This window comes from Stegostoma tigrinum, chromosome 16, assembly GCF_030684315.1.
Source record: "Stegostoma tigrinum isolate sSteTig4 chromosome 16, sSteTig4.hap1, whole genome shotgun sequence".
NCBI classification, from domain to species: Eukaryota; Metazoa; Chordata; class Chondrichthyes; order Orectolobiformes; family Stegostomatidae; genus Stegostoma; species Stegostoma tigrinum.
In genome coordinates this window covers 21747109-21771051 of record NC_081369.1, presented here as the reverse complement: position 1 = coordinate 21771051, position 23943 = coordinate 21747109, and the positions used below count along the sequence as shown (strand labels likewise).

Sequence of the window (23943 nt, the reverse complement as noted above, 5' to 3'; positions counted from 1 at the left end):
GTGCTTAGTTGTCCCAATTAATGCCCTGGAACTTAACAAAAATGAATGTCTGTTTAATTGTTAAATTCTTTATATAGAATTGTACGATTAAGAAGTTATAAAATCATTTAAAGCATCCTTTTTAAAAAAGAAACCCTTCAGGCTTCTAGAGAAAGAAGTGTAGTTCAATATTTATCAACTAGTTGCACCAGATGGTTACATACTAGATGGTGATCTGTTAAGCATATTCATTGCTCTAAGGCTAATGGTTTGCAAGGTTTTATTTAGTTGTGTGTACGTAATTTGGGCAAGGCAATAAATACGTAATGAATCATTTGTCCATCTTTTCTTCCACACTTGTAAGCAATTGACTTTGAAATTCACTGGCAACTTTCTGGAACAGTGCAATGGGCAGTGGCACCACATATTTATGCAGCACTTCGAACAAAACAAATTGGTCCAAAGCACTCCAAAAGCATTGTAAAGCAAAAATGTATGGATGGCCAGAAACTTGGGTCAGAGAAGCAGGTTTTGAGGTGGGGCATCATGTTTCCAGCAACGAACCATTATTAACCAAGGAAGTTGGGCGTAGAATTGAATTGAAAGCAGATCCAAAGATTAATTTTGAATCAAAGGACTGGTAATGTTTGAAATACAAAAAAAAATAACAAGGGAGAAACTACACTTTTGAGACTAGTTAGCAAGTAATATCAAAATAGACAGTAAGACCCTTTTTTTTAAAAAAAGGAACAGTTGTCAAAGTGAACATAGGCCCTTTAAAGAGTGAAATTGAGGAAATAATGGATAACCAGAAAATTGCAGAGGCGGCAAATAAATATTTTGCATCATTCTCGACAGTAGAAGTCATTGAATCAAGGGGCAAAAGGTGAAGAGGAAATACATATAATAACAATCAATCACTAGAGGAAAAAGTACTGGGGAAATTAATGGGACTAAAGACCAATAAGGCCTCTGGACCTGTTAGATTGCATTCTAGGATATTAATGGAAGTAGCTACAGAGATATTGGATACACAAGCAATAATATTCCAAGAATCCTTGGATCCTGAAAGTCCCAGAGGGTTAGAAAACTGCAACCATAGAACACTTACTCAAAACGGGAGGGAGACCAAAAGCAGGTAACTGTATCGGCCAGTTAGCTTGATGTCTGTTCCTGGGGAAATGCTAGAATCTATTATAAACGATGTAAAAGCAGAGGATTTAGCAATGGATAATAAGCAGAATCCACATGGCTTCATGAGGCGAAATCATGCCTGACAAATCTGTTCAAATTGATTTGTAGGTAACAAGCAGAATACCTAAAGTGGTACCTTTTTTAGATTTTGGAATTCCAAGAGGAGTTTGATTAAAGTGCTCCACATTAGTTTACTTTGATAAGACAAATCCATGGTGTTGAAGGACGTATGTCAGCATGGATAGAGGATTAGCTAACTACTATCAGACAGATTTGGGATAAGGATTTTCAGAATGGCAATCTGTAATTAGTGGAGTACAATAAGAATTTGTACTGGGACCCACAATTATTAACAATATATTTGAATAACTTGATGAGAATAGATATGAGGGTTGTTGATCTGCAGTTTTGGAAAATTGAGGCCATAGAAAGAAAACATTGAAGCATAGCAGCAGAAGTTAGTTCTTCAATCTGTCGACTCTACTCTGCCATTCAACATGATCATAGCTTATCCTCTATCTCAACGCCGTACTGCCACTCACCTCCTACCCTTTGACACCTTTAGCATATTATTTTCTATCAATCTGTCAATTTCTTTAAAAATATTCAGTCACATCACTTCCACAGCTTCACCACCTTCTGAGTGAGTTTCTCACCATCTTGGTCAGAAATAGCCGACCACATATTCTGAGAAAATGACAGCTTAGCTCTGGACCCCAGGACTGGAGGGAAGTTTTTTGGTTCGTCAGAATTGTATACATTTCAGTTTTTTGCTCCTGTATTGAAATCCTCTTAAAGTGAATGCCAACATACCACCTGTCTTCCTGATTTGAAATGGGAGCAAGAATTTTAAAACTGAGCTGTTATTTTACTGAGTGCCAGTGTAGGCCAGCAGCCGCAGGGCTGGTGGGTGAACGAGACTTGGTGCAACTAAGAACATGGGCAGTAGCATTTTGGGTAACCTCAAATTTTACAGAATAGAATGTGGGAAGCTATCCTGAAATGGGTTAGGTAATCTAAGTCTAATGGTAGGAAAGCCATGGATGAGGATTTCAGCTGTCTTGAGGCAGGCATTAATAGAGGTAAAAATAGGCAGATCTTCTCATTGGGAAGTAACTTCAAAAATTCCTGGCATAGTGATTTAGTGTGCTGCACTCACACCCTGCTGCATCAGGAAACTCCATGAGTGGCTCAGCTAACATAACTCAGCAGATATGACTGCCCTGAAATACTCATTAGCATTAGTAAGCCATTTGTTGAATGAAAACCTAGTAAAAATGTTTTCAAAGCACTGTTTTCAATGATCAGAGAAGGAACTGAGTTTATATTCCCAATAGGAGTCCTTCACCAGAACTGAGAGGAAAATGTAATTAAATATCTCCCAGGACTGACCTAAACAGAATTTGGAAAGAAGAGCTGTGTCTAAAGGTTATAAGCCAAATGTACCAACTATTAGTACAAAGGAAACAGAAGACTACAACTGTGCTCAGTTTAAAAGAATTGCAGTGGTATGGGAAGAAGCAATATTACTTTTGTGCATGCTATTCACAGTAGCTGTGAATAGCAATATCCTCCTAAAGTAAGGATAGTAAATGAGATTATTGTAAAAACATCAGTGCCTCCAGAACATGTGTTTCTTGATGGGATCACAGTGTAGATGGTAGACGTGGGGAATGCAGAGATGCATGTGTTGAAAGTTTAAAAAATATGGGATACTGTTGACCTTGTGAAGGTGACGGAGAAAATGGCTGCAATGACCACAATTGAAAAAAGTCACATCTGAGTGAAAAGGGAGATGTTTCAGACTTCTGGTGTGGAACGTTACGTTGAGAACAGATACTGAAAGGAAAAATTAAACTATTGCAAAAATAAAGGTGAAAGTATTCTTAGAATCTGGAATTAACCTGTTAAGTATCTGTGGAAACATGATTGTCCAAGATGTAGTCTGAAAAGCAAGTCTTCAACATATACAATTTTAAGGCAAGTGACTAATCAAAGGGCTTGTATCATCAGTTCTCCAGATTGCTGAGGGTGTCATTTAGTATTTAAGGCCATATTTGTTGTGGCCTGGAAGGAGTCCTTGCTTTGGTAGACATCTGCAAAATTGTATGCTCATGGGTTATATCAGGGTGTTTGAGGAGTGTGGAGCTGGAGCATGGATCATGCGTGGAGCGTATTTAAAGAATTCAGTGCATATCTCTCAAGCTGCTGATGAAGATAGTTTTTACAGCAGAACACTAATATCCATCCACAGTTAAAACAACAGAACTTGAAGTCTGTCATTTCCAAACCATGGCTCTGAAATGTCAAGGACAAATTAATCAATAAGAAACAGAATTACAAATGTCTAGCTTTTGTATGCTGGACACTTAAAGATTGATAACCAGGTGCTCCCAGGAGCAAAAGTTAGACACTGATATTGTTTAGCAACAACAGTTGCAGTAGGTAGATGCAAATATGTTCTTGTGACCAAAGTCTAAAAACGTTACTGATGTTTAATAGTCTGTAAATAAAAGCTCAAAATGAAAAAGTGATTTACATTATACAAAGCTCTCCAAATCAGGGACATAAACATCCAATAAAGGGGGAATATAGCTTACATGCTACCTTTGTCAATTAGACTTGCATGAGCAGTGTGCTTTGCAGGGCATCAATATCTAATTGGTAATGCAGAATGACTGTGGTTTAAATTGTAACATCTTCGTTTAAAAATACCATTTGCATGAATATATTGTGGTATAGGTACTCCCTTCCTGATGTGTGATCTTATCATGCTGTACTAGTCTGAGTGACACAGTCCTCAAGCGCTGGGCTATTGGTCTTTTTCAAAAGTAACCAAAATCTCATTTGAAATTCCTAGCACCTAATTCTGTCAGCTATCTTTTCCGAACAGGTGGTGCATACAACTACTTATGTATCTGAAATCAAGTATTTTGAAATTGGACTTTGAAATTAGAATATTCCCATGAGACAAATTTTGATATTTTCCTTGTTGTCATTATAATAATAGGTTATTTAAGATCATCTCTTGGGTAGCAACTTTGCAAAGGAAACAGGTACACAAATCTTCAATCTGTACGGCTTTAATAAATTCAGTTTAAAAATTATTTTCTGGCAGGAAGCAGAAACTGGAGGGGCTTTTTATTTTCTCCCTGTTCTGATCAAACTAAGTTACATTTGTTTTCATAGTCCAAGTTGAAGGAAGTGCTAAGTTTTCATATCAATGAATTTCACTTGCAGCCGTGCTTCACAGTTTATGTTGAAATTCGTGGGTCGTGCATTTTTCTTCTGTATGGGCTTCATGCAAATTAAGGTGAAAGGGAAAAAGGCCGACAGCATAGAGGCTCCCATTCTTGTCGTTGCTCCTCACTCAAGCTTCTTTGATGCAGCTGTGAACATTGCTGCTGAGATACCATCAACTGTCTCAAGAGCGGAGAATGCTGACATTCCTTTGTTTGGATGTGAGTTTTTTAAAGAATTTATTATTGGTTCTAATGCACAGTGTGTTACAGTCTCATAAACTGCTACTAAATACTTAGCTTGAAATCTTATCCTGAGTTATTAGAATGTGAAAATGAGATTGTTATAAAAATATAACATTTTCTAAGTATTTTTCATGGAGAGTAATATCTGTAAATCATTAGCATATAGCTTCAAGAGATACACATTTTTCTTTCTTGATCCATTTCAAGCATTTCACTGCTTGAAAGATGGTGGAAAAGGATTTGCAAATTAAAGTAGTAGAAATTGTGATCATAAGCAGTAACATAATGCTCATGAGGCCCATTTAATAACTGTGAATTCATATAAAGCTAATTACCTTCACAATGGAAATCTTTATCACCAAGTAATGCTATGATATTTTTGCATGTAACTACCAGACACACCAGTGGAGCAATGATGTACATTTGTTTCTTTTGATTCCATCCTCCACCACTAACATAACAAATAACAATTTTGTTTTGCCACTCTCAGTAAAGAGAATTGCTTTTTAAAACTTGTTTTTGTTTGAACGAACTAATAGTCACTCAAGATGATAAAGGGTTGGTAATCGGGTATGAATTTGGAGTGCCAAAAATAAGAAAGCACTTTGTGATCAACTGTGCCAGCGGGTGAGTTTTGGCTGAGAACAGAGACTGGTTGGTTTCTCTGCATCTTAGTCTTCAATAAGGACTGCAACTGTTCAAGAAGGCAGCTTACTTCTCCAAGATTAAGTGGGTTGCCAATAAATGCCTGCTTAGCCAGTGAAGTATGAACAAGTTTAAAAGAAACTACCTTGTCTAAGACAAATTACAATAACTCTAGGACATCTTTGCTTATTTTTTTCCCTCCATAATCTAGTCCTTTTGCTGTAATGTGGTTGTGTAGACACTAATCACTCTCTGATAACTAGCTTTTGACACCCTTTTTATTTGGCTAAGTGACTGTTCATTTCATCGCTGTGAAGCTGCTTGGGATCTTTGTTTTTTCAACATTATCATGTCCCTGTTAACTGAAAATGACATTTTAAAATGCTAAAATGCTTTGCTTAGCATTTTACCCCATTCCCCTGTCTGACAACAGTCTGACACTAAACTAGTTTGTTAGTGATCTGTGATATTTAACCCCCTAATATGCATCAGACCACAGTTGCCTACTTCTACCAGTTTGCATGTCCTAAAATGTTAATTGAATAGTAGTCAACCCAAGTCAGGAGGGACAGATGAATGGAGTTGATTTGAGTTAAGATATGAGTAGCAGAGTTTCAGCTACTCTCAAGTTAACAGGGTAAAACATGTCAGTTCAAGTGAAGTGAATGGAATAGTCTAGTCTGGAGATAACCGACTGATAAAATTCTTGTTCATGTTTTTGCTATCTCCAGACTAGACTATTCCATTCGCTTCAGTTGATCTGACATGTTTTACCCTGTTAACTTGAGAGTAGCCGAAACTCTGCTTCTCATGTATCTTAACTCAAGTCAACTCCATTCATTTGTCCCTCCTGACTTGGGTTGACTACTATTCAATTAACATTTCAGTTTTTAAATTCTCATTCTTGATTTCATATCATTCCATGACCTTATTCCTGCCTATCGCTATAATCTCATGCAGATTCCTGCCCCTCCATTAAATCTTCATATGCAAAATTCTGGCCTCTTAAACATCTCTGGTAAGCGTTCCACTCCACTCAAATCCTGGGATCCTAAATATAATTCCCTTCATACACCACACTGCCATGCTTTCCTCATTAATGATATTCCTGAAACTACCTTTTCAATCAAACATTGAGCGCCTGACCTAAAAATTGTTATACATGGCTTAAAGTAATTAACATAAATTGGCATGCATTCCCAATTACCAGCTATAAATGATGACTGGTGGTGGAAGTGAAGACAAAATCAGATTTGTCCATTAAAAGTCTTTTCAAAAGAAAAGTTTGATACGTTGTTGGACTCGAGCAGAACAAGCTTTATTCTGCACCAATCTGGTGATATTCCTAACCAGAACTGCTAAATTGTTAAAGTGACTGTTCAAAGTGGAAACTTGTCCTTACCAAATTAAAATAAAATACCTGATGAAGGAATAAAGTTTGTGGAAGAACTCAACTGGAACCACTGAAAACTTAAGTAGCCTAATGGAGGCAGAGCAGAAAATACTGGGTGAAATCTTTCATAAAAATCACTTTGTGATTGAATAAAACTATTACAGTTAAAATTATATCAATGCCTTATTAACTGAGGTTTTTGGTTTGAATAGGTGAACTTTAATTTGCACTGCTGCCTTTCATTAACTGTGTTCTTTACTCCACTTTTTTCCAGGTAATGTGACTGATTTAAATTAGTGTAATGGAAAAAGAATTGTGAATCTTTTTTTGTATTTTAGTATTACTGCAGTGTTCTCAACCTGTGTTGGTGTCTCGCCATGAAACAAACTCTCGAAGGAAAACTGTTGAAGAGATTACAAAGCGTGCACAATCCAGAGGAAAATGGCCTCAGGTATTTTAAACACATGTAACTAAATATGATTGTTTAAGCTCTGGCAGTTTTGTTTTAGACCTTGGTTCCTTTTTAGGTTTGCATTTTTGAAATGCTGTTCTTTCTTTTTCAAGCTGATGATTTTTCCAGAAGGTACTTGTACAAATCGTACTTGCCTCATCACTTTTAAATCAGGTGAGCTCGTTGTTCTGTCAAATTCTCATGCATGTATACATTTTATACAAAAGCTTTAAAATTTCAAGGGTAATAGAGGGTTCAATGATTCCAACTAAGAATATCCTGTTCGGTTAGTAGACAGTGTTAAAACTACAAAGGAGCAATTGATTGAATTTGAATTTTTACTGCTTTTGACATTTTGGCCTTTTATTTTAATATAACTTGAGCAAATTAGTCAAAAGATCTACTTTATAAAGATATCAAACCTCATTCATTTTCACATTTAAAAAAGTGCTGAGAATTCATTTTCTTTCTAAGCAAATGCAATTCACAAATAATGAAATTATTTTCTGGTAGATTTCTGATGCAGTCAATGATCTGTTACTAAGTAATCGGAAAAGATCTTTCTTATGGGCAGATATTAATTGTTACTGTCCAGAAACTGCTTTTTGTGGCAGGTTAATAGAGAGGGTAAGATAAACTTAACAAATGCCAAAAGGTCCAAATATTTTATCTGTTTTTAAAGATTGCGTTCATGTGTTGCCATATCTTGCTGTATTATTAAATCTTTGGCCTCTCCAAATGTCACATTTAATATTTTCACAATTTTAAGTCAAGAATTATTAACAGTTTCAATGTTTCATGGCTTCAAAAAATTATAAGGATTTTTGAACTGTTTGTGATGTTTGCAGGTGCTTTTATTCCTGGAGTTCCTGTTCAGCCAGTAATTATTCGATACCCAAATAGACTGGTGAGTCTTTGTGTATAATTTCATTTTATTTTACCTTGCATCTCTTCTGATCCCTAGACATCTGGAACCAATGATTAGGAGATGATACAACTATTATTTTTGTGGTAGTCCATATCACAGTGTAACTATTTAAAAGAAAAACAAATGACTCTGATTCTTTCACCACACCTAATGCAGTCTGTACTGAATGAAATTGTGCTAACTTGCTCAGTCACTTGAGTTAGAGAATAGTTAGCTTCCCTGGAGTTGCTTGAGGCAATTTCTCAAAAAGACCAAGATTTTAATTTATACATTCATGTCAGATTTTCAACGAGCATGTCTTAAGAAAGCAGTTGATATAAGATTGTTCTGAGTTGTTTATTATATCTTAGAAGTGACTTGTATAAATATCAAAACATTAAAAATAATAGATTGGAATAAATATTACAATTTTAGTTAATCCAAATAGAACATATGGAATATCAGTTGTCACAAGATGTGACTGTAAAAAGAAAATGACAGATTACAGTGAAAATATCAATGTGGCAGTGATGAATACGAACAGACCATAATTTGAAGTCAAAGTAATATAATTACAAATGCGCAATAGATTGTCAGCCATGGACCATATGGTTTCAGGCATTATTTAAAATGTTACTTTATCTAAAGACACCCAAGCGTGTTTGCTTATGGATGTAGGAGAGATATAGAGCTTGGACAGGTTTCAGCATTGCTGCATGAATGTCAGTGTTGTCATTGAATGAGAATAACTGATTCTTTCTCAAAAACAACTTCATTACTTCTGTGAGGAATACTTAATTGCTTGTAAAGAGCTACTCTCTCTGTATAACTTCTGCACATTTTATAGCAAGCTGTAAATTATTCTTAGATTTTCCTCACCAAGCCCCTCATTTGCTGAAAACTGAGATTTCATTATGTGATTTCATTAATTGTGATTAGCATTCACAAATGTTTATTATTTGGCAAGGATTAAATTGTAAATGGTTAAACTATTTGCAAAAAATATTTTCCAACAGGACACTGTTACATGGACTTGGCAAGGACCTAATGCGTAAGTTTTGTACTGTAATTTAGTTCATAATTTAGAAATAAGTTGAATAATAACTGATAATAAAGAAACCAGCTTGAAGGTTTATGTCAGGTGCTTAATTCTCTCTTAAAACCTGAGTAAAATTAGAGGACCATGTAAAATACCTCCTTACATAATAAATTAAATAGTTGAAGTTTTATAGGGGAAGAGGCTGAACAAAAGCTCAATGCAATGATGTTTCCCAAGGAACAAAATCTCTTGCCAAATTGTTAGAAAGCTGCTTGGCTGTTTAATTTTGTTTTTAATGACTATGGCACCAGTTTCAAGCATAAAGCCTCCTGGCACTAAGCAGGGATGGAAAGTACTTCCCTATTTTGGAGTCAACTTGCATTGAAAACTGTTGTTCGACAGCTCTTAAAGTAAGATGTGATTATTCATAGGGCTTATATTCCTGTAGTTTCATTTCTGCCTCAGTTAATATTCATAATCAAGCTTCTCTTTTCTAGTTTATCCAACATTTGAGTCATCATGTCAGAGCATATTATGGCTTTTGTTTTCTTATACATCTTCCAAAAATAGACACAAGCTAAGAAAATGTTTTTTTCAATTTTATTCATTGTATTTTCCTTTTTTTTTCTCCCATATTTTCCTCCTTTTCTGGTGTGCTGTTATCTGACAGGGTAACTAGCCCTGTGTCGGGCTTCAGTCACTATTTAGATATCATGTTTTAATGCTGATTTATTATTTAATTTTGTATTTCCTCTGGAAACTTTGGTGAAATCATGAAACTATCATGTATTTGGACCTTTGTTAATCACAAAAAAGTACTCAAAAGCTGCTGTACGTATGCAAATATTTTGAGTATTTGAAGTGACCACAGTAGAATGGCAGTTACAAATTTCTTCGGATCCTGTGAGTTTGAAGCAACAAATTTGTGGAGTTTTACCCCTGTGCCCTTTAGTAGGCACATCTCCACTGCTGACGTGGATCAGACCCCGTTACAATTAAGGGATTGGATGGTGGATGTCATGGAAGATCTGAGGTAGCTGTATTACCAAATGGAAGAATAGGGAATTAGTGTGAATTAACAAGCAGAGGCACATTAGGCTTCGACAAAATAAGAGTTAAACAAGATGTTTGCATGAATTACAATTTAATAAAGGCTGATAATGGGGCCAGCATGGAGAGTGCTGTTGGCAATCCTTCAGACTCACACCCTTGACTGATCATTGACTTGAAATTGCAACCAATCTCTAAATTCCCTTCCTTTGAGATCTTTGAAGATGTTATCAACTCCTTAAATCAATGCTCACTTCACTGAACATTTCTATTTCAAATCCACCTATTGTGATCCCTTTAGACTCTGATAACTTGAAACAGATTTTAATTGCCAACTTGGAAGTCTTGTTCAGTTCCTTTTTAATGTTTTAAAATTTCTGCTGTGACAATCAGCGTCAACTAAACATTACTTAAGTAACTAATACTCTAAACTACTAAAGAGATACATTGTTGTTAATGTCCTAACAGCACTGATAACCAACAATACATGTATGTACTTGACAGTATGCTTTCCACAGAATTACCACTTCTATCGGAGACAGTCCACAATAAAGTCAAGATTTCAATGGGTTCGCATTTTCCTGGGTTCACATTTTCCTAGGTTCAGAGTCATAACACCACCTGATTGCTAAAGTTCCTCCTATTCACGCTCATAATAATTCTCAAGCTGACTTTCAACACAAGACCAACTCCTTGTTCTGCTGGTTTTACCAAGACACATCTTCCAGAGATTTTAGTTAGCCACAGCATACATCTTTTGGATCATAGACTGTCCTTCCATCATTTTCTGCTTGGTAGAATGCCAAGGAGCTGCTGTCTTCTCTCCTAGCTGCACCAGCGAGCAAATTCTTCTGGCTCCATAATCAGTATTTGGTAGCCATGTTTATGAATTCCTTGGAATATTTTTGTATCAAGTGTGTTGTGTAAGTCACTATTGATCCCTTCCCATTTTTAAACAAGTTTTCTGCCTGTTTTTCTTGCTGATTTAAAGCATGAAAACTATGTAGATTTTTAAAATGATTCCTAGGATGTAGGTATCACTGGAGAAGCCAACATTTTATTGTTCATCCCTAGTTGCTCCTTCAGAAGCTAGTGGTGAGCTGCCGAAGCCCATTTTCTGTGGATAAGCTGTCAATGCCATTAGGGAAGAAATTCCATGAATTTGAGGCAGCTATATATATCCAAGTCAGGATGATGACTGGCCTGAAGGAGAACTTGCAGGCGTTTGTGTTCCCATGTATCTGCTGCTGATGTCTTTCTAGATGTTACTGGTTATTGATTTAGGAAGTGCTGTCTAAGGGGCTTTGGTTAAATTCTGCAGTACTGATATGGCTAGTCCAGTTCAGTTTCTGGTCAGCGGTAACTCCAAAATGTTAGTGAGACATTCAACGATCGCAGTGTCATTGAATGTCCAGCTGTCATTTTTAAATTTTTTTCCCCCATTGAAGGTGGCCATTGTCAAGCATTTGGGTGGCACAAATATGACTTGCCACTTTTCAGCTCAGACCTGTGTGTTGTACAGATGTTGCTGCAATTAGATGTGGACTGCTTCAGTCTCTGAAAATTAATGAATAGTGCTGAATGTTGGGTAATCATTGGCAAACATCACTTCTGACCTCTGCAATGAAGGGAAGTTATTAGTGAGGCAAATGAATTACCCCACAGGCCTAGGATACTGCCTCCTGCAGAAATGTTGTGGAGCAGAGATATCTGAACTCACAGGCACGACTATCTTCCTTTGTACCAGATATGACTCCAACCAGCAGAGAGATTCCCCTAATTTCCATTGACTTGTTTTTCCAGGGCTCCTTGAAGCTACATCCAGACACCTCTGGCCTTGATGTCAGGGCCAGTCGCTCTTCATTTGCATCTGGCACTTTTTTTTTCCATATTTGGACCTTTATTGAGATCAGGAGTTGATTAACACTGGTGGAACCCAAATGTGCAGTAGTGAGAAGGCTATTGCTAAGCAAGTATAGCTTGATAGCGCTGTTGCTGACACTTATCCATCACTTCATTGATGATCAAGTATAGACTGGGTGGTAACTGGCCTGTTGGAGTTGACCTTACATTGTGTTTGGGATATTCCTGGGCAGCAGTTTTCCATGTTGTCTGATAAGTACCATTATGAAACTAGTACTGGAGCAGCTTGGCTCGGGACATGGCAAGTTCTGGAGCACATATCTTCAGGCTTACAGGAGTCTTGTCATGACCCATAGCCCTTGCAGTATACAACGTAACCAACTGTGTCTTGATACCATGTGTGGTAAATTAATTTGACTGAAAATATGATGTCTGTGATGCTTGGAGCTTCAGCATGAGGCCAAGATGGATCGTTCATTCAACACTTTTAATTGAAGATTGTTGCGAGTGCTTCAACCTTGCTTTGCGTTGATGAATTGTTGAGAAATGGGCTATTTGTGGAGCCTTCTGCCCCTCCACTGAGATGTCTAATTGTCCACCACCTTTCAGATTGGAAACTGCAGACCTTGGGTTTGATTCATGTGTTCAGGATTCACTTACTGTATATGCTGTTTGGCATACAGGTAGTCCTGTTTTGTAGCTTCAGGTTGATATCTCATTTTTAGGCCTGGTCAGCTCTTGATGTGCTCTGCTGCACTCTGTTGAACCAGAGCTAATCCCCTGGCTTGATGATAATGGTAGAGTGGAGGATATGCTGAACTTTGAGGTTTAGGCGTACAGTTCTGCTGCTGTAGATGACCCACAGTGTCTCATGAATGCCCAGCCTTGTTTGCTGAATATACTGAAGCCCACATCATTTAACACGGTGAATGTACCACACAAAGCACTGACACGTCTTCTCAATGTGAAGATGAGACTTCATTTCTGCAAGGGCTGTGTGTTGGTCACTCCGACTGAAACAGTCATGGACAGCTGCATCTGTAGCAGGCTCTATCTGCATACTGTGGTTATTGTGGACTGGAAACTGAACTGGACTAGTCATACAAATCTGTATCAGAGATAGTGGGAACTGCAGATGCTGGAGAATCCGAGATAACAAAGTGTGGAGTTGGATGAAGGGCCTAGACCCAAAACATCAGCTTTTGTGCTCCTAAGATGCTGCTTGGCCTGCTGTGTTCGTCCAACTCCACACTTTGTTATCTCTAGTCATACAAATCTAATAGCCACAAGAGCAGGTCAGAGGCGAGAAATCCTGCAAATGATTAACTATCCTCCTGATTCCACAGAGCCTGTCCACCCTCAATAAGCATAATTCAGGAGTGTGATGAAATACCACCACCACCCTCCCCAACAGAACTCAAAACATTTAACAGCATCAAGGGCAAGGCAGCTTAGTTGGCACCACAACCACAAACATCCCATCCCTCTGCCACCAATGCTCAGTGGCCCCTTAGACACACCTTCCAAATCAGTGACCATTACATTTTAAAAGGACGAGCGCAGTGGATACAGGGGAATGCCATCACTTGCAAGTGCCCCTCCAAACCAGTCACCGTTCTGACTTGGAAATACATCACTATTTCTTCAGTGATAGGTCAAAATCCTGGAATTCCCTCCTTAATGGCATTGTGGATCTACCTACAACACGTGAACTACAGCTGTTCAAGAAGGCGGCTCACAACCACCTTAAGGGCAACTATGCATTGGGAACAAATGCAGGCCCAGGCAGTGGTGCTAATAACTAATGGGTGAAAAATTTTCTCAAAAAAAAATTAAGGATATGTCAACAATATGTTTTCTCGTTGGTTTGATCACCATTTGCCACAGACCCATTTAGCAGCTACGTTGTTCAGATTTGATCACCCCAGTCAGTGCTGGTGTTACTGGGCCATTATTGGTGGTGGTCATTGAACCCCCTCACCAAGGGCCACCTGATTACTTCCTCGGAGTGGGGTTTAACATGTAGAGTACTGAATCGTCAGCCAAGAGAGGACATTATGTGGCAATTGGCAGGAGGTTTGTTAGCCGATGTTTGACCCAGTGTTGAGAGATCCACGGTCAATATCCATGGTCAATTTTGAGTACTCCCAGGACACCTCTATCCCACCAATGATAATGTTCCACAATCTCTGCTGTGTCTACCCTGCCTGTGGGACAAGACTTATCCAGTGTCACTGTATAAAATATGATTCATCAGTATGACATTATCAGGATGTTGCTTAATTAGTCTGTAGGACAGCTCTCTCAATTTTGGCGCTAGCCCCCTGATGTTAGTCAGAAGGTCTTTGCAGTGTTAAAATGGCTGAGATTGCTGATGTTTTTACTCAGGCTTTAGTCAATGTCTGGTAGTCCATCTTGGGTTTGCAATGTTTTAAGTTACATCTTTCATTCTATAAAATGCAAATTCCCTTAATTGTGAAACATATCATTTTAGACTTTTAGTTTTCTCTGAGTAACTTTTGTTACGGGGATCAGAATGTCTGGCATGTGTCCTTCAAGTATTTTCATTGATTTTATGACAACTCACCTTTTGAAGATTTTGAGGGTGCTAAATTTGAACAAAATTGCAGCTTGGTTATTGCCGCAGATTAAATTAATACTGGAGGATTTTCTCCATTGATATAAAATGGCATAATCTGCACGAGGATAAAGATGTTGCACAAAATGTATGTACTTCCTGTATGTACAATACATATCGTTTCCTTATTCATGAGGAAGCAACAATTTGGATATCCCTATTCGCTACAGGCTACATTTTTTTTCAATAAAATGGGAGCTGAATGTGTCCATTACTTTCTGAAAATTTTGTATAAATGGAATCTCGTAATCTTTCCCTTCCCTTGCTGTACTACTGTAGGTAAAGGCACCCTGTGGGACTGTGTTTAAGCCCTTTTGTTGTAACCATTATTAAGAGTTGCTTGTATTTGCCACATTGAGAAGTCTTCCTTGCCAATGCCGTGTAGTCCTACATTTAGTAGTTTTGCTTCAAACATGGTTCTTGAGAGTTCACATAGTGGCCCAGTACAAATTATAAAATTGTGATAATAACCAACCTCAAGAGTCACTTGCAATCGACTGCAGGGAGAGTGAAGGAAATAACTTTTTTCAAAATTAAAAATATTGAGAACAAGTGAAAAGAACAAGTTTTCCCTCTCCCTATATGTCTAGAAACAAATCCTGACCTCAACATAAAGATTAAAAAAATGAGTTTCACAATGCTACCGGTGTCAATACATTAGGACCCCTGAGGGGTTTCAGAATGGCCACTTTGCAGATCTCTGGAGCTCACCATACTTAGATAGACCATTCCTACTTTTGAATCGTGCTGATGGGCAGAACGTCATAACATTGTCTTTAATGCTGATTTGGTGTTAAACTGCCACTTTGGAACCTGCAGGTCCCTTCCCTGCTGGTGATAATAAAGACATCAGCATGGAATTTTAGGTGAACTCCTTTGACTGCCCTCTACTGCTGCAGTTAATGGAAACACCTGTATACTTGTGGTGTTAGAACTCTCAATTGTAGAGAGTCAGAACAGAGTAGAGTTCTACTTTTCCAAAAACTAGGGTTGAGTTGAAGACATCCGTGTAAAAAATACTTAAGCACAGGCCAATTTGTGTCATTTTCTCTCCTCTTCCCCTGATAATGAAAATATTTTATTCAAATGGTAGTGGTCATTTGTTAACTAGGTAAACTATGTGACCAGTGTTCGGAGGAACTAAAGGTGATTCTAGGGATTAAGAACATCCTCACATGGTGAGATTCTGTCCTAGAGTCTGACAGAAATTTCTGTAATTTATCATTAATCAGAACAGTTCTATAATTTTCATCAAAGTCAAAAATAGCACTAGAACATTTTTAAAGAATTTCCTTCCAACATTGGTCTATGAAGTAGGTCTTCTAATGGTGTTCTGAAGTTTCCTGCTAGAAAATGGACTCTTTAATGCTGTCTAGTTTATTAATATATATTGATTGTCTATTAATAGTATTTGATGTCAGCTTAATGTCTTTGGTGACACGTTTGAGCTTATGCTAACCCTGTGGTTTACCATGGATATTTATTTGCCATTTTGCAGCACAATATATAGTAGCCTGTAAAATACTGATACCTTTCTTAACAGCAGGCTGTCCTGTAAGTGTATTGAGAACACTTTAGCCATGTTCCTTCAGAAATAGCCCAGCTGAAATTTGCTAGAAGTGCTTTGACTTGGGGTTGCCCAATTCTCATTTAATGTAGTGTGTAAATGCATGTCTTATTCATAGATTGGAAATCTTGCTAAAACGCTTTTGCTAATTGAAGTCAGTGGAAAATATTTAGTTTTTTTTGAAAGATGGTAAGACATGATTTGAAGGTATTGAGGTTTTGTCTTAATGTTAATGAGAACTGCATGTGACGTGATCCTTTTTATCCTTTAAGAAAAATACCAAATATATTCTTTAGGATATGTCAAAAATGGTTAATGGAAAACAATTGTAGCAAGATTTTGTTTTAAATGGTTGCATTTTCTTAAACAACAGTATTTTGTTTTAGTTTTTTCGTTCTAAGATTAAAGAACTTCTTTCAATGTCCTGTTTCTTAGATTAATCAGCAGTAAAGGAAGTTGCCACCAAATCTAAAGCTTTAATCAATTTCCTGTTCATACCAAAGGTTATGGCTGCTAGATGTGGTTTTGGTATTGTTGTGTACAAATCTTTATCTAAAAGAAGTAAATTAGCAAGTATGTAGGTTTTGTTTTTACAGTATTTTGTATGGTAACTAGTTTGTAATTCAGACAACAAAGTTGCAAGGCAAATAAGTTGGCAAGCCACTCATTCTCATTCATCTATCCAAGGAGATCCTGTGTGAAGACAGCAGACTACATCATGACGACAATGTTTCTGGCGTAATAACCTAGAGACCCAAACATGAATTTGGATCCTAGCATGCCAGTTGGGGGAATTTCCATTCAATTAATAAATAACATTGGAATAAAAAGCTTGTAATGATCATTCAGAAACTCCTGGATCTGGTTTATTGGAGAAAATCTGTCACCCAGACCTCTTCCTATCTATGCCTCCAGAACAACAGTGGCTGCTCTCACTCTTATGTCCCACAAAAATAGCCTGAGAAGCCAACCCCGCAATTATCTCAAGCTGCTAAAGAAAAGTCACTTGAAAGAACAGGGCAGAACACTTATCACTTCTGTCACTTGGGTTAATGATAATATTACATCCTGTCCAGTTGACTATGCAAAATCCTCCTCATTGTCTGGGGATCAGAGTCAAAATTGAGAGACCTGCCCCACAGACTAGTCAAACAAAAGCCTCATAGTCATAGTTGCATAATCATATCTTCCAATCAATTTCCCATTCCTCCCATCACAATCCCTGCATATAGCCCATCTCAGCAGCAGATCAAACCCACTACAGGCAATGGTCCTAGGAGTGCTCAGTATTGGTTTTGGATCCTATATTTCCTCATAGTAGACAAGGAAATGTCCTGATTGCCGCCCTGGATTCTACCTTAGATAACAAATTTGCTTTGTGTTGAATCTCGCTTGGAAGAGGTATTGCGTATTAAGACCTCAAAATGCTGTGGGTGGGACTTCCAATGGCATTACTAAGATTATCTCAGTGACAGCTCTACTGATGGTTCGGGCTGAGGCCTGAGAACCACCTCTACTGGATTCTGACAAGTGGTGAAAGAAGCAACAAGCGCAGAAAACCTGTAGCCTCATCTTTCATCAGTCTGCTAGTCCCCATTGGCATATGTTATTGATAGCTTTAGTAAAAGTGGCCGTCCCACTGACCTTGCACATGCAAGGTTGCACTGTAAGTGTTATGTGGCAACATCTCTGTGAGCCACGGTGATTATTTGCAGAAACAGAATTGCATTCAACAGCAATCTAACTTCTTCATTAAGCATCAACTCTTGCAATCTTCTTTTGCCATCACTTCCAAACCCTTAGTAGTGTAAGCTGACCTTAGTAGTGGTGCTGTCATATTGTGAAATACACTGAAATTGTCAAGGCTTAAGCAGGAGCGGGCTATTTGGCCTTTTTATTGATAGGTAGGCTGTCAGTCAGATAGGGACTGATCTCAACATGTTTTAATTCCACTTCCCTACTTGTGTAGCAACCCTATCCCATACCCTTCATACCTGCATTGATAAATAATTAGTTTAATTCAGTGTTCAATATACTTAGCATTTCAGTTTATTCAGATCACCTAATTCTTCCAATGTATCAAGACCTAACCTTTTCAATCTTTCCTCATAAGACAACTCTTTCATCCCAGTAATTTATCTAATGAATCTTTTCTGAACTGCCTCTGAGGCAGATATATTTTTCTTTAAGTAAGAAAAAAATAACTGGACGTGATGCTGTAGGTGTAGTCACACTAATGCCCTGTAATATTGTCACAAAGCTTCCCTACTTTAATGCTCTATCCCCTTTGCAGTTGAGATTAACGCTCCATTCGTCTTCCTAATTATTTGCAGCAAGTGAATGCTAACTTTTTGAAAGTCATACAGAAGAGCTTGTGGTTTCCTTCGTACTGCAGCAGTCTATAGTCTCTTTCTCTTCTGCCTATTATTCTTAACAAAGTGGACAAACTCGTGTTTTCCCAGACTTGGTTACCTGGCTTTACAAATAGGGAGGCCAAATAGAAACAGCTATTTATCCTTCAAAACAATTTTTAAAAATGTTTCAGTACTTTTTTATAGTCAGTCCAATAATGCTGTTCTCTTCCTTCCTGAAGAATTTGCATAGACAGTGTTTCCTCTTCTAGTCACGTTAAATATGTTTGTTAACCAAATTAAGTAGAATATTTGTTTATTGTGAATTTTGGCTTTTGTGTATTTAATTTGCATAATTTACATATTACCTTTAAAAATGTTCTTGTTTAATGTTTCAGTAAACAATATCCTCAGTCTAGATGCCTTCTCTCAATTCAAAGGAATGAAGCCATTGATCCTAGTCTTTGGAATAACTAATTCCTCGATTAGTTGACCTTTATTATTCTGCAGCTCCTGTCGTGGGGGTGGGGGAGTGGTAGTGGAGGTGGAGATGTTGTGGGAATTGTCATGTTGCTATTGTGGCTCCTATTCCATATATTTTGAGACTTTATTATAAAGGAATTGTTTATTTCCAATTGGGTCTTTAGGTAATCCAGCTTGAAGCTGGGTCTGTTAATAATTTTACTGTCATATAATAATGAATAGGTTACTTACAGTTCAGTTTCATTTCCTGCTGGCTGGTGCATTTGCAGGAGTTATCGTTTTAACTCTAATGAACAATGTCAACTAAGTTCAGATTGTGGATGTTATATTTGAAAGACTTTATCTCCTCCTCAGCGCACAATGGATTTTTAAAGATTTTAACACTTTTAGAACGGTACCTTACCTCTGGAACGAGCAATTTTTCACCGCCAAAGGTCTCCTAACATATCTTTACTGCCTGTGTTCCCTTATAAATAAAATAGTGGTAAGTAGAATGACCAGAAAAATGAAATGGTTAAATTGCTGACTAATATGGCAATAAAAAGAAGCATAACAAAAGAAACAAAGATTTTAAGAAACATACAAACTATTATCTCCACACTGAACTTGGTTCAGTTTCTTTTCAAATGCTGTTTATCTTTAGTTTTTACCTATTCTATCAAAGGGTAGAATCCAAAAAGTTTTTGTTTTTTGTTCCTTCCATAGGTATTTTCCAGATGTTGAATTAACTGTGTAATAGCCTACTATTTTACTTAAGGCTTAATTGTCAGAGTTATATTTTTTTTTTATCTGAATTACCTTTAAGAACTTACTTGAATCATGAAAGTTATTTCTATGTAGACGTTCAGTCAAATTATGTTAGTCCACTGTGCTTTCTGGCCTTTTGACTTGTGATTAGGCAGAGATTGAAACTAATACTGTAGAAAACTTATTCAAAAATATACTTTATTCACAAAAATCTACATGTTTAAACAATCTATACAGTTATGTCACGAAGTAACTAAAATTGGATGCTATATAAAATAAAATTCCATACTCCTCAATTGTGCACTTTCTCAACCGTGTCAATGCAATTGCAAAAAATATGCTGTTAACTATAAACGTTTCATTACAACATATGTCCCAAGCTATTTTATAAGCTGCCAGCCCCAGGACTTTATAGCTGAAAGTGATCTTCCCACACCACTTTTTTTGGTAGCAAAATTACTGGTATTCATTAGAATATTGAGAAGTACATTACAGAACATTTGAATTGAGCAATTTAAACTATTAAGTGCTTCAGTCAAATTTCAAATGTTTGACGTTTACTTATAAACATTCCCTTTTCAGGTGAACACCCCAAGGGTTCTAGAAGTTACATGGTTTTTGTAGGTATATTATGACAGACTTAGTCACGTTTACAGCTGCTACCCCAAGGTTTAGTGCATCTCTAAGCATGTAATCCTGAAACTCTGAATGTGCCAGTCTGTTAGTCAGCTGAGAAGACGACTTTACAACAAGATCAATAAATTTTGAGCAGACCAAAGAGCATCTTTCACCAAGTTGATGGTCTGGGTTTAGTTATTGATTGACTCTGTGTCTCTGGGAATAGCCAGTAGAGCACAGTTCTGTGTTAGGAAGCTGCTCAGGATGAACTTCCTGCACCCTGTCTCCAAACATTTGCAGAAGCATATTCTGAAAGGATCCTTGTTTGGTAATGTTGTTTGGCTTGGGTAGCTTGAATGGGTGTAAAGAAATCTTATGTATGATGAAATCTGATTTGCAGTAAAAGCAAAAAGGCACCTTTTTAAAGTAAGGTTAACGTGCGATCTGAATCAGTGGTGTTACCTTGTAATAAGTTCAAATATACAGTCAGTATTTTTTACATTGTGAATAATAAATAAGATTAAAATATTGTTTCTGGGAGCAAAGCGTTAAATGAATTCCTGTTAAACATATGAGGAACAGTAAAAGACAAAGCTGTGGTGTGAATGTCTTCCAGTTTATACATCAGTGGTAAAACACTCTTATGAATGTATGTTCTCAGTTCTCACTATATTTATCCTCCAATTTCTGGTGGCAAATACTTGCACCTCTAAGTTGAAGTGAAACTCTAAATTTTTAAAGTGATTTATCGCATGAAAAAAGTGATTTACTTCTTAGTTATGTAGCAATGTCATCAAATAAATACTGCTCTGTTAAGCCATGAACAGGCACTTGAAAAGTCAGATCCCTGATAATTTACAGTTTAGCATTTAGACAGGGTTATGGAATGAAACAGAGGGTTTGGCATGGCTGCAAGCTGAATTACTACTTCTTGGGTATGGCAGCGTCAAAGAGTTCATACATAACATCGACTGTACCCACAACAGTGAGGCCCATGGTTGGCCTGTAGAACAGAGCAGCCATCATACCAACTTTTCAATAGACTGGCATCTCATTGTCTGCCTGGAATAACTTCTGCTTCTGGAGATCCTTATTTTTAACTCGCTGGCCAGCTGCATGCTGTCAAAACTAATCAAAACCTGTCAGAGCCATCACTCCAAATGCCTTTCTCTCGGAATCTGTTTATCACTGCATTGACAGCCTTTCAATCCTCTGGAACTTTTCCAGAATTCCACACACACTAGCTATTTTCTCTAATATCCCAAAATGCAACCTATTAGGTCCAGGGGACTTCATTTCTGTAGTAGTATTTCTCTAGTGGTAGGCATTATTTAACTGGCCATTTGCAAAGATGAGGGGCAAGACCAACTGCCTGAGAGATGTTGGATGAAAGAAGAGGAGCCACGTGAGAGGGTTGGGAAATTCAGGAGGAGGCACATAAGGGCTAGATAGGGTTAGAAGGGAAGGGCGGGGACCTGTAAAGAAAGAATTGTTGGTTTCAAGCTTGTCAGTGAGCAGGACTATTCAGTTAACTGGGAGCCAGTGAGCCTTGAAGTCTGAGATAATAAGTTCCTTAGAAATGAATGTGGAATTTCTACTTCAAGGCTGCATAAGTTCAGGAACTGCTATATTTCAGGGGTAGGTGATTGGCGTAATGGATCCTGTTGGCAATGAATAATGTCAATTGTTATATTTCAGTCTGAACTTGAGATCTGAGATGCAGCGAAAAGGATAGTAACTGCTCGATTACATTTTTCCAGCTTTGTGTTTATGTGATGGTAATATATTTGCTCTGGTCTCACCAGACAGAGGAAGGTGTGTTTAGGGTGATATCTTTGTGTTTGTGTGTGTCAGCATTGGTTACTTTGGGGGGAAAAAACACTCTTTGTAATGTCTGCTCGTTGTCTCACCAACGTGAATACTGTTGTCTAGGAAATTATTGCTTTTTTCTGTGTTATGTCTTTAAGTTTACTTAAATAATTCTTAATGACTTTAGTTTAATTCTGTGAGAGTCCAAATATCCCATGTCATATAAATACGGAAAGTGTTGTTACTATGTGACTGCATCATCTAACAAATGAGTTAAAAAGAGTCAAAGTATTGTTCTCAAATCAAAACACAGCTCTCAAATTTCAGGAACAGCCTCTGTTTCATTTTGATATGGGAAAGGAGATAACATGATATTTTTGATCTTGTGCACTTCTTCCAAAAGTTGAAACTGTTTTGAGAGAATTTTCGATCTTTCAGTCTGATTTCTTCATTAAATCTCTCAGGCTCCAACTGAGATATTGTTAAAATAATAACAAAGCCCTGGAGAAATTCATTAAAGTTAATGTTTGAGTCCAGACTCTCTTCTTTACACTCATTGGACTCAACATTAACTCTATTCCTCTATTCACACATGCTGCCAGACCTGAGGTTTTCTCACACTTCCTGTTTTTATATCAGATATCCAGCATTGTGCTTTTGTGTGTCATTCTTTTGGTGGATAGGATGGCCATATCTTGACTTTCAAGCCTTTCAAGCCAAGCTCTCCATAGATCCAGTTTCAAATTAAAGTAAACTGTATTATAGGTTTTACGTCAAAGTTTTCACACATCGTGCAATTGCATGGGATGCATTCTTGAGAAGATAGTAGAAATGAAAACCCTGAAATCGTTTAAGTTTAGATTAATTTGCTGCGATAGGGAGAATGTCTAGTATAACTCCCGGCAAACCAAATAGTCTTTCTTGACTGCAGTTATTCGTTCTTTAATACCAGTGGGTATGTACCTGACTTGGCTGTTCCATTTTCATTTGCTTTCTTTTACTAGGAAGTATCTCCAGTTGCTCACCTAAACTGGTGGAAGTGATTCATTGATGGGAATCTAGAATCCCAAAACTGCATGGTATAGTGTGTTCGAATACACATGCATGCTATTGGTGGATTATTTTTAAGTGACCTGTTAAATGAATGGTCTTGGTAATCTCTCTTGGTTTACAATACAGTGGACTTTGCCGTTGTTGGTGAAAACATGAACAGTTTGCTATCAGAAGAATTCTCAGATACTTTACTTTTCAAACATTACTGTTTGTTGTCTTGCAGGTTGACGCTTATGTTCTTAACGTTATGTCAACCTTGTTCAAATGTGGAAGTTGAGGTAAGGTTCTTAGCCTCTGCCATTGAATACATTTTTCCATTCACCTTGAACCTCTTGATCATAGGAAATTTGAAATGAACCTTTTATTAAGAAAAAGGTAAAATAGAGACATGATGATGTTCAAAATGGAATGGATAATTTGGATGCAAAGTATTTGTTTTTGGGCCGACCACGAATCAGAGCATAAGAATTAAAGAGCAGACCATTCAGCCCCTCAGGCCAGCCTGACCGATTGATTTAATAGTGGCTGAAGTGATTGTGACCTGAGCTCCCCTCTACTGTCTGCCCCCCACCCCTCACTTTCATGCCTGTGACACACTTGATTAAAATTCTATCTAATTCAGCCTTGAATATATGACTCAGCTTTCACTGTTTAAGCATTGAGAGCTCTGT

The 23943-nt window shown here is 37.4% G+C and overlaps 1 protein-coding gene across 2 annotated transcripts in view; it reads left to right on the top strand.

Moving 5' to 3' along the window:
* The window catches only part of lpcat2 (lysophosphatidylcholine acyltransferase 2), a 50007-nt gene that overhangs the window by 7960 nt on the left and 18104 nt on the right, over positions 1 to 23943 (top strand). For both annotated transcript variants that reach the window (XM_048547113.2, XM_048547112.2), the window contains 6 exons: positions 4414 to 4634; positions 7035 to 7147; positions 7261 to 7321; positions 7996 to 8054; positions 9071 to 9105; positions 23496 to 23550. In XM_048547113.2, coding sequence (XP_048403070.1) covers positions 4414 to 4634; positions 7035 to 7147; positions 7261 to 7321; positions 7996 to 8054; positions 9071 to 9105; positions 23496 to 23550 — 544 coding nt within the window. The remainder of the gene's footprint in view (positions 1 to 4413; positions 4635 to 7034; positions 7148 to 7260; positions 7322 to 7995; positions 8055 to 9070; positions 9106 to 23495; positions 23551 to 23943) is intronic.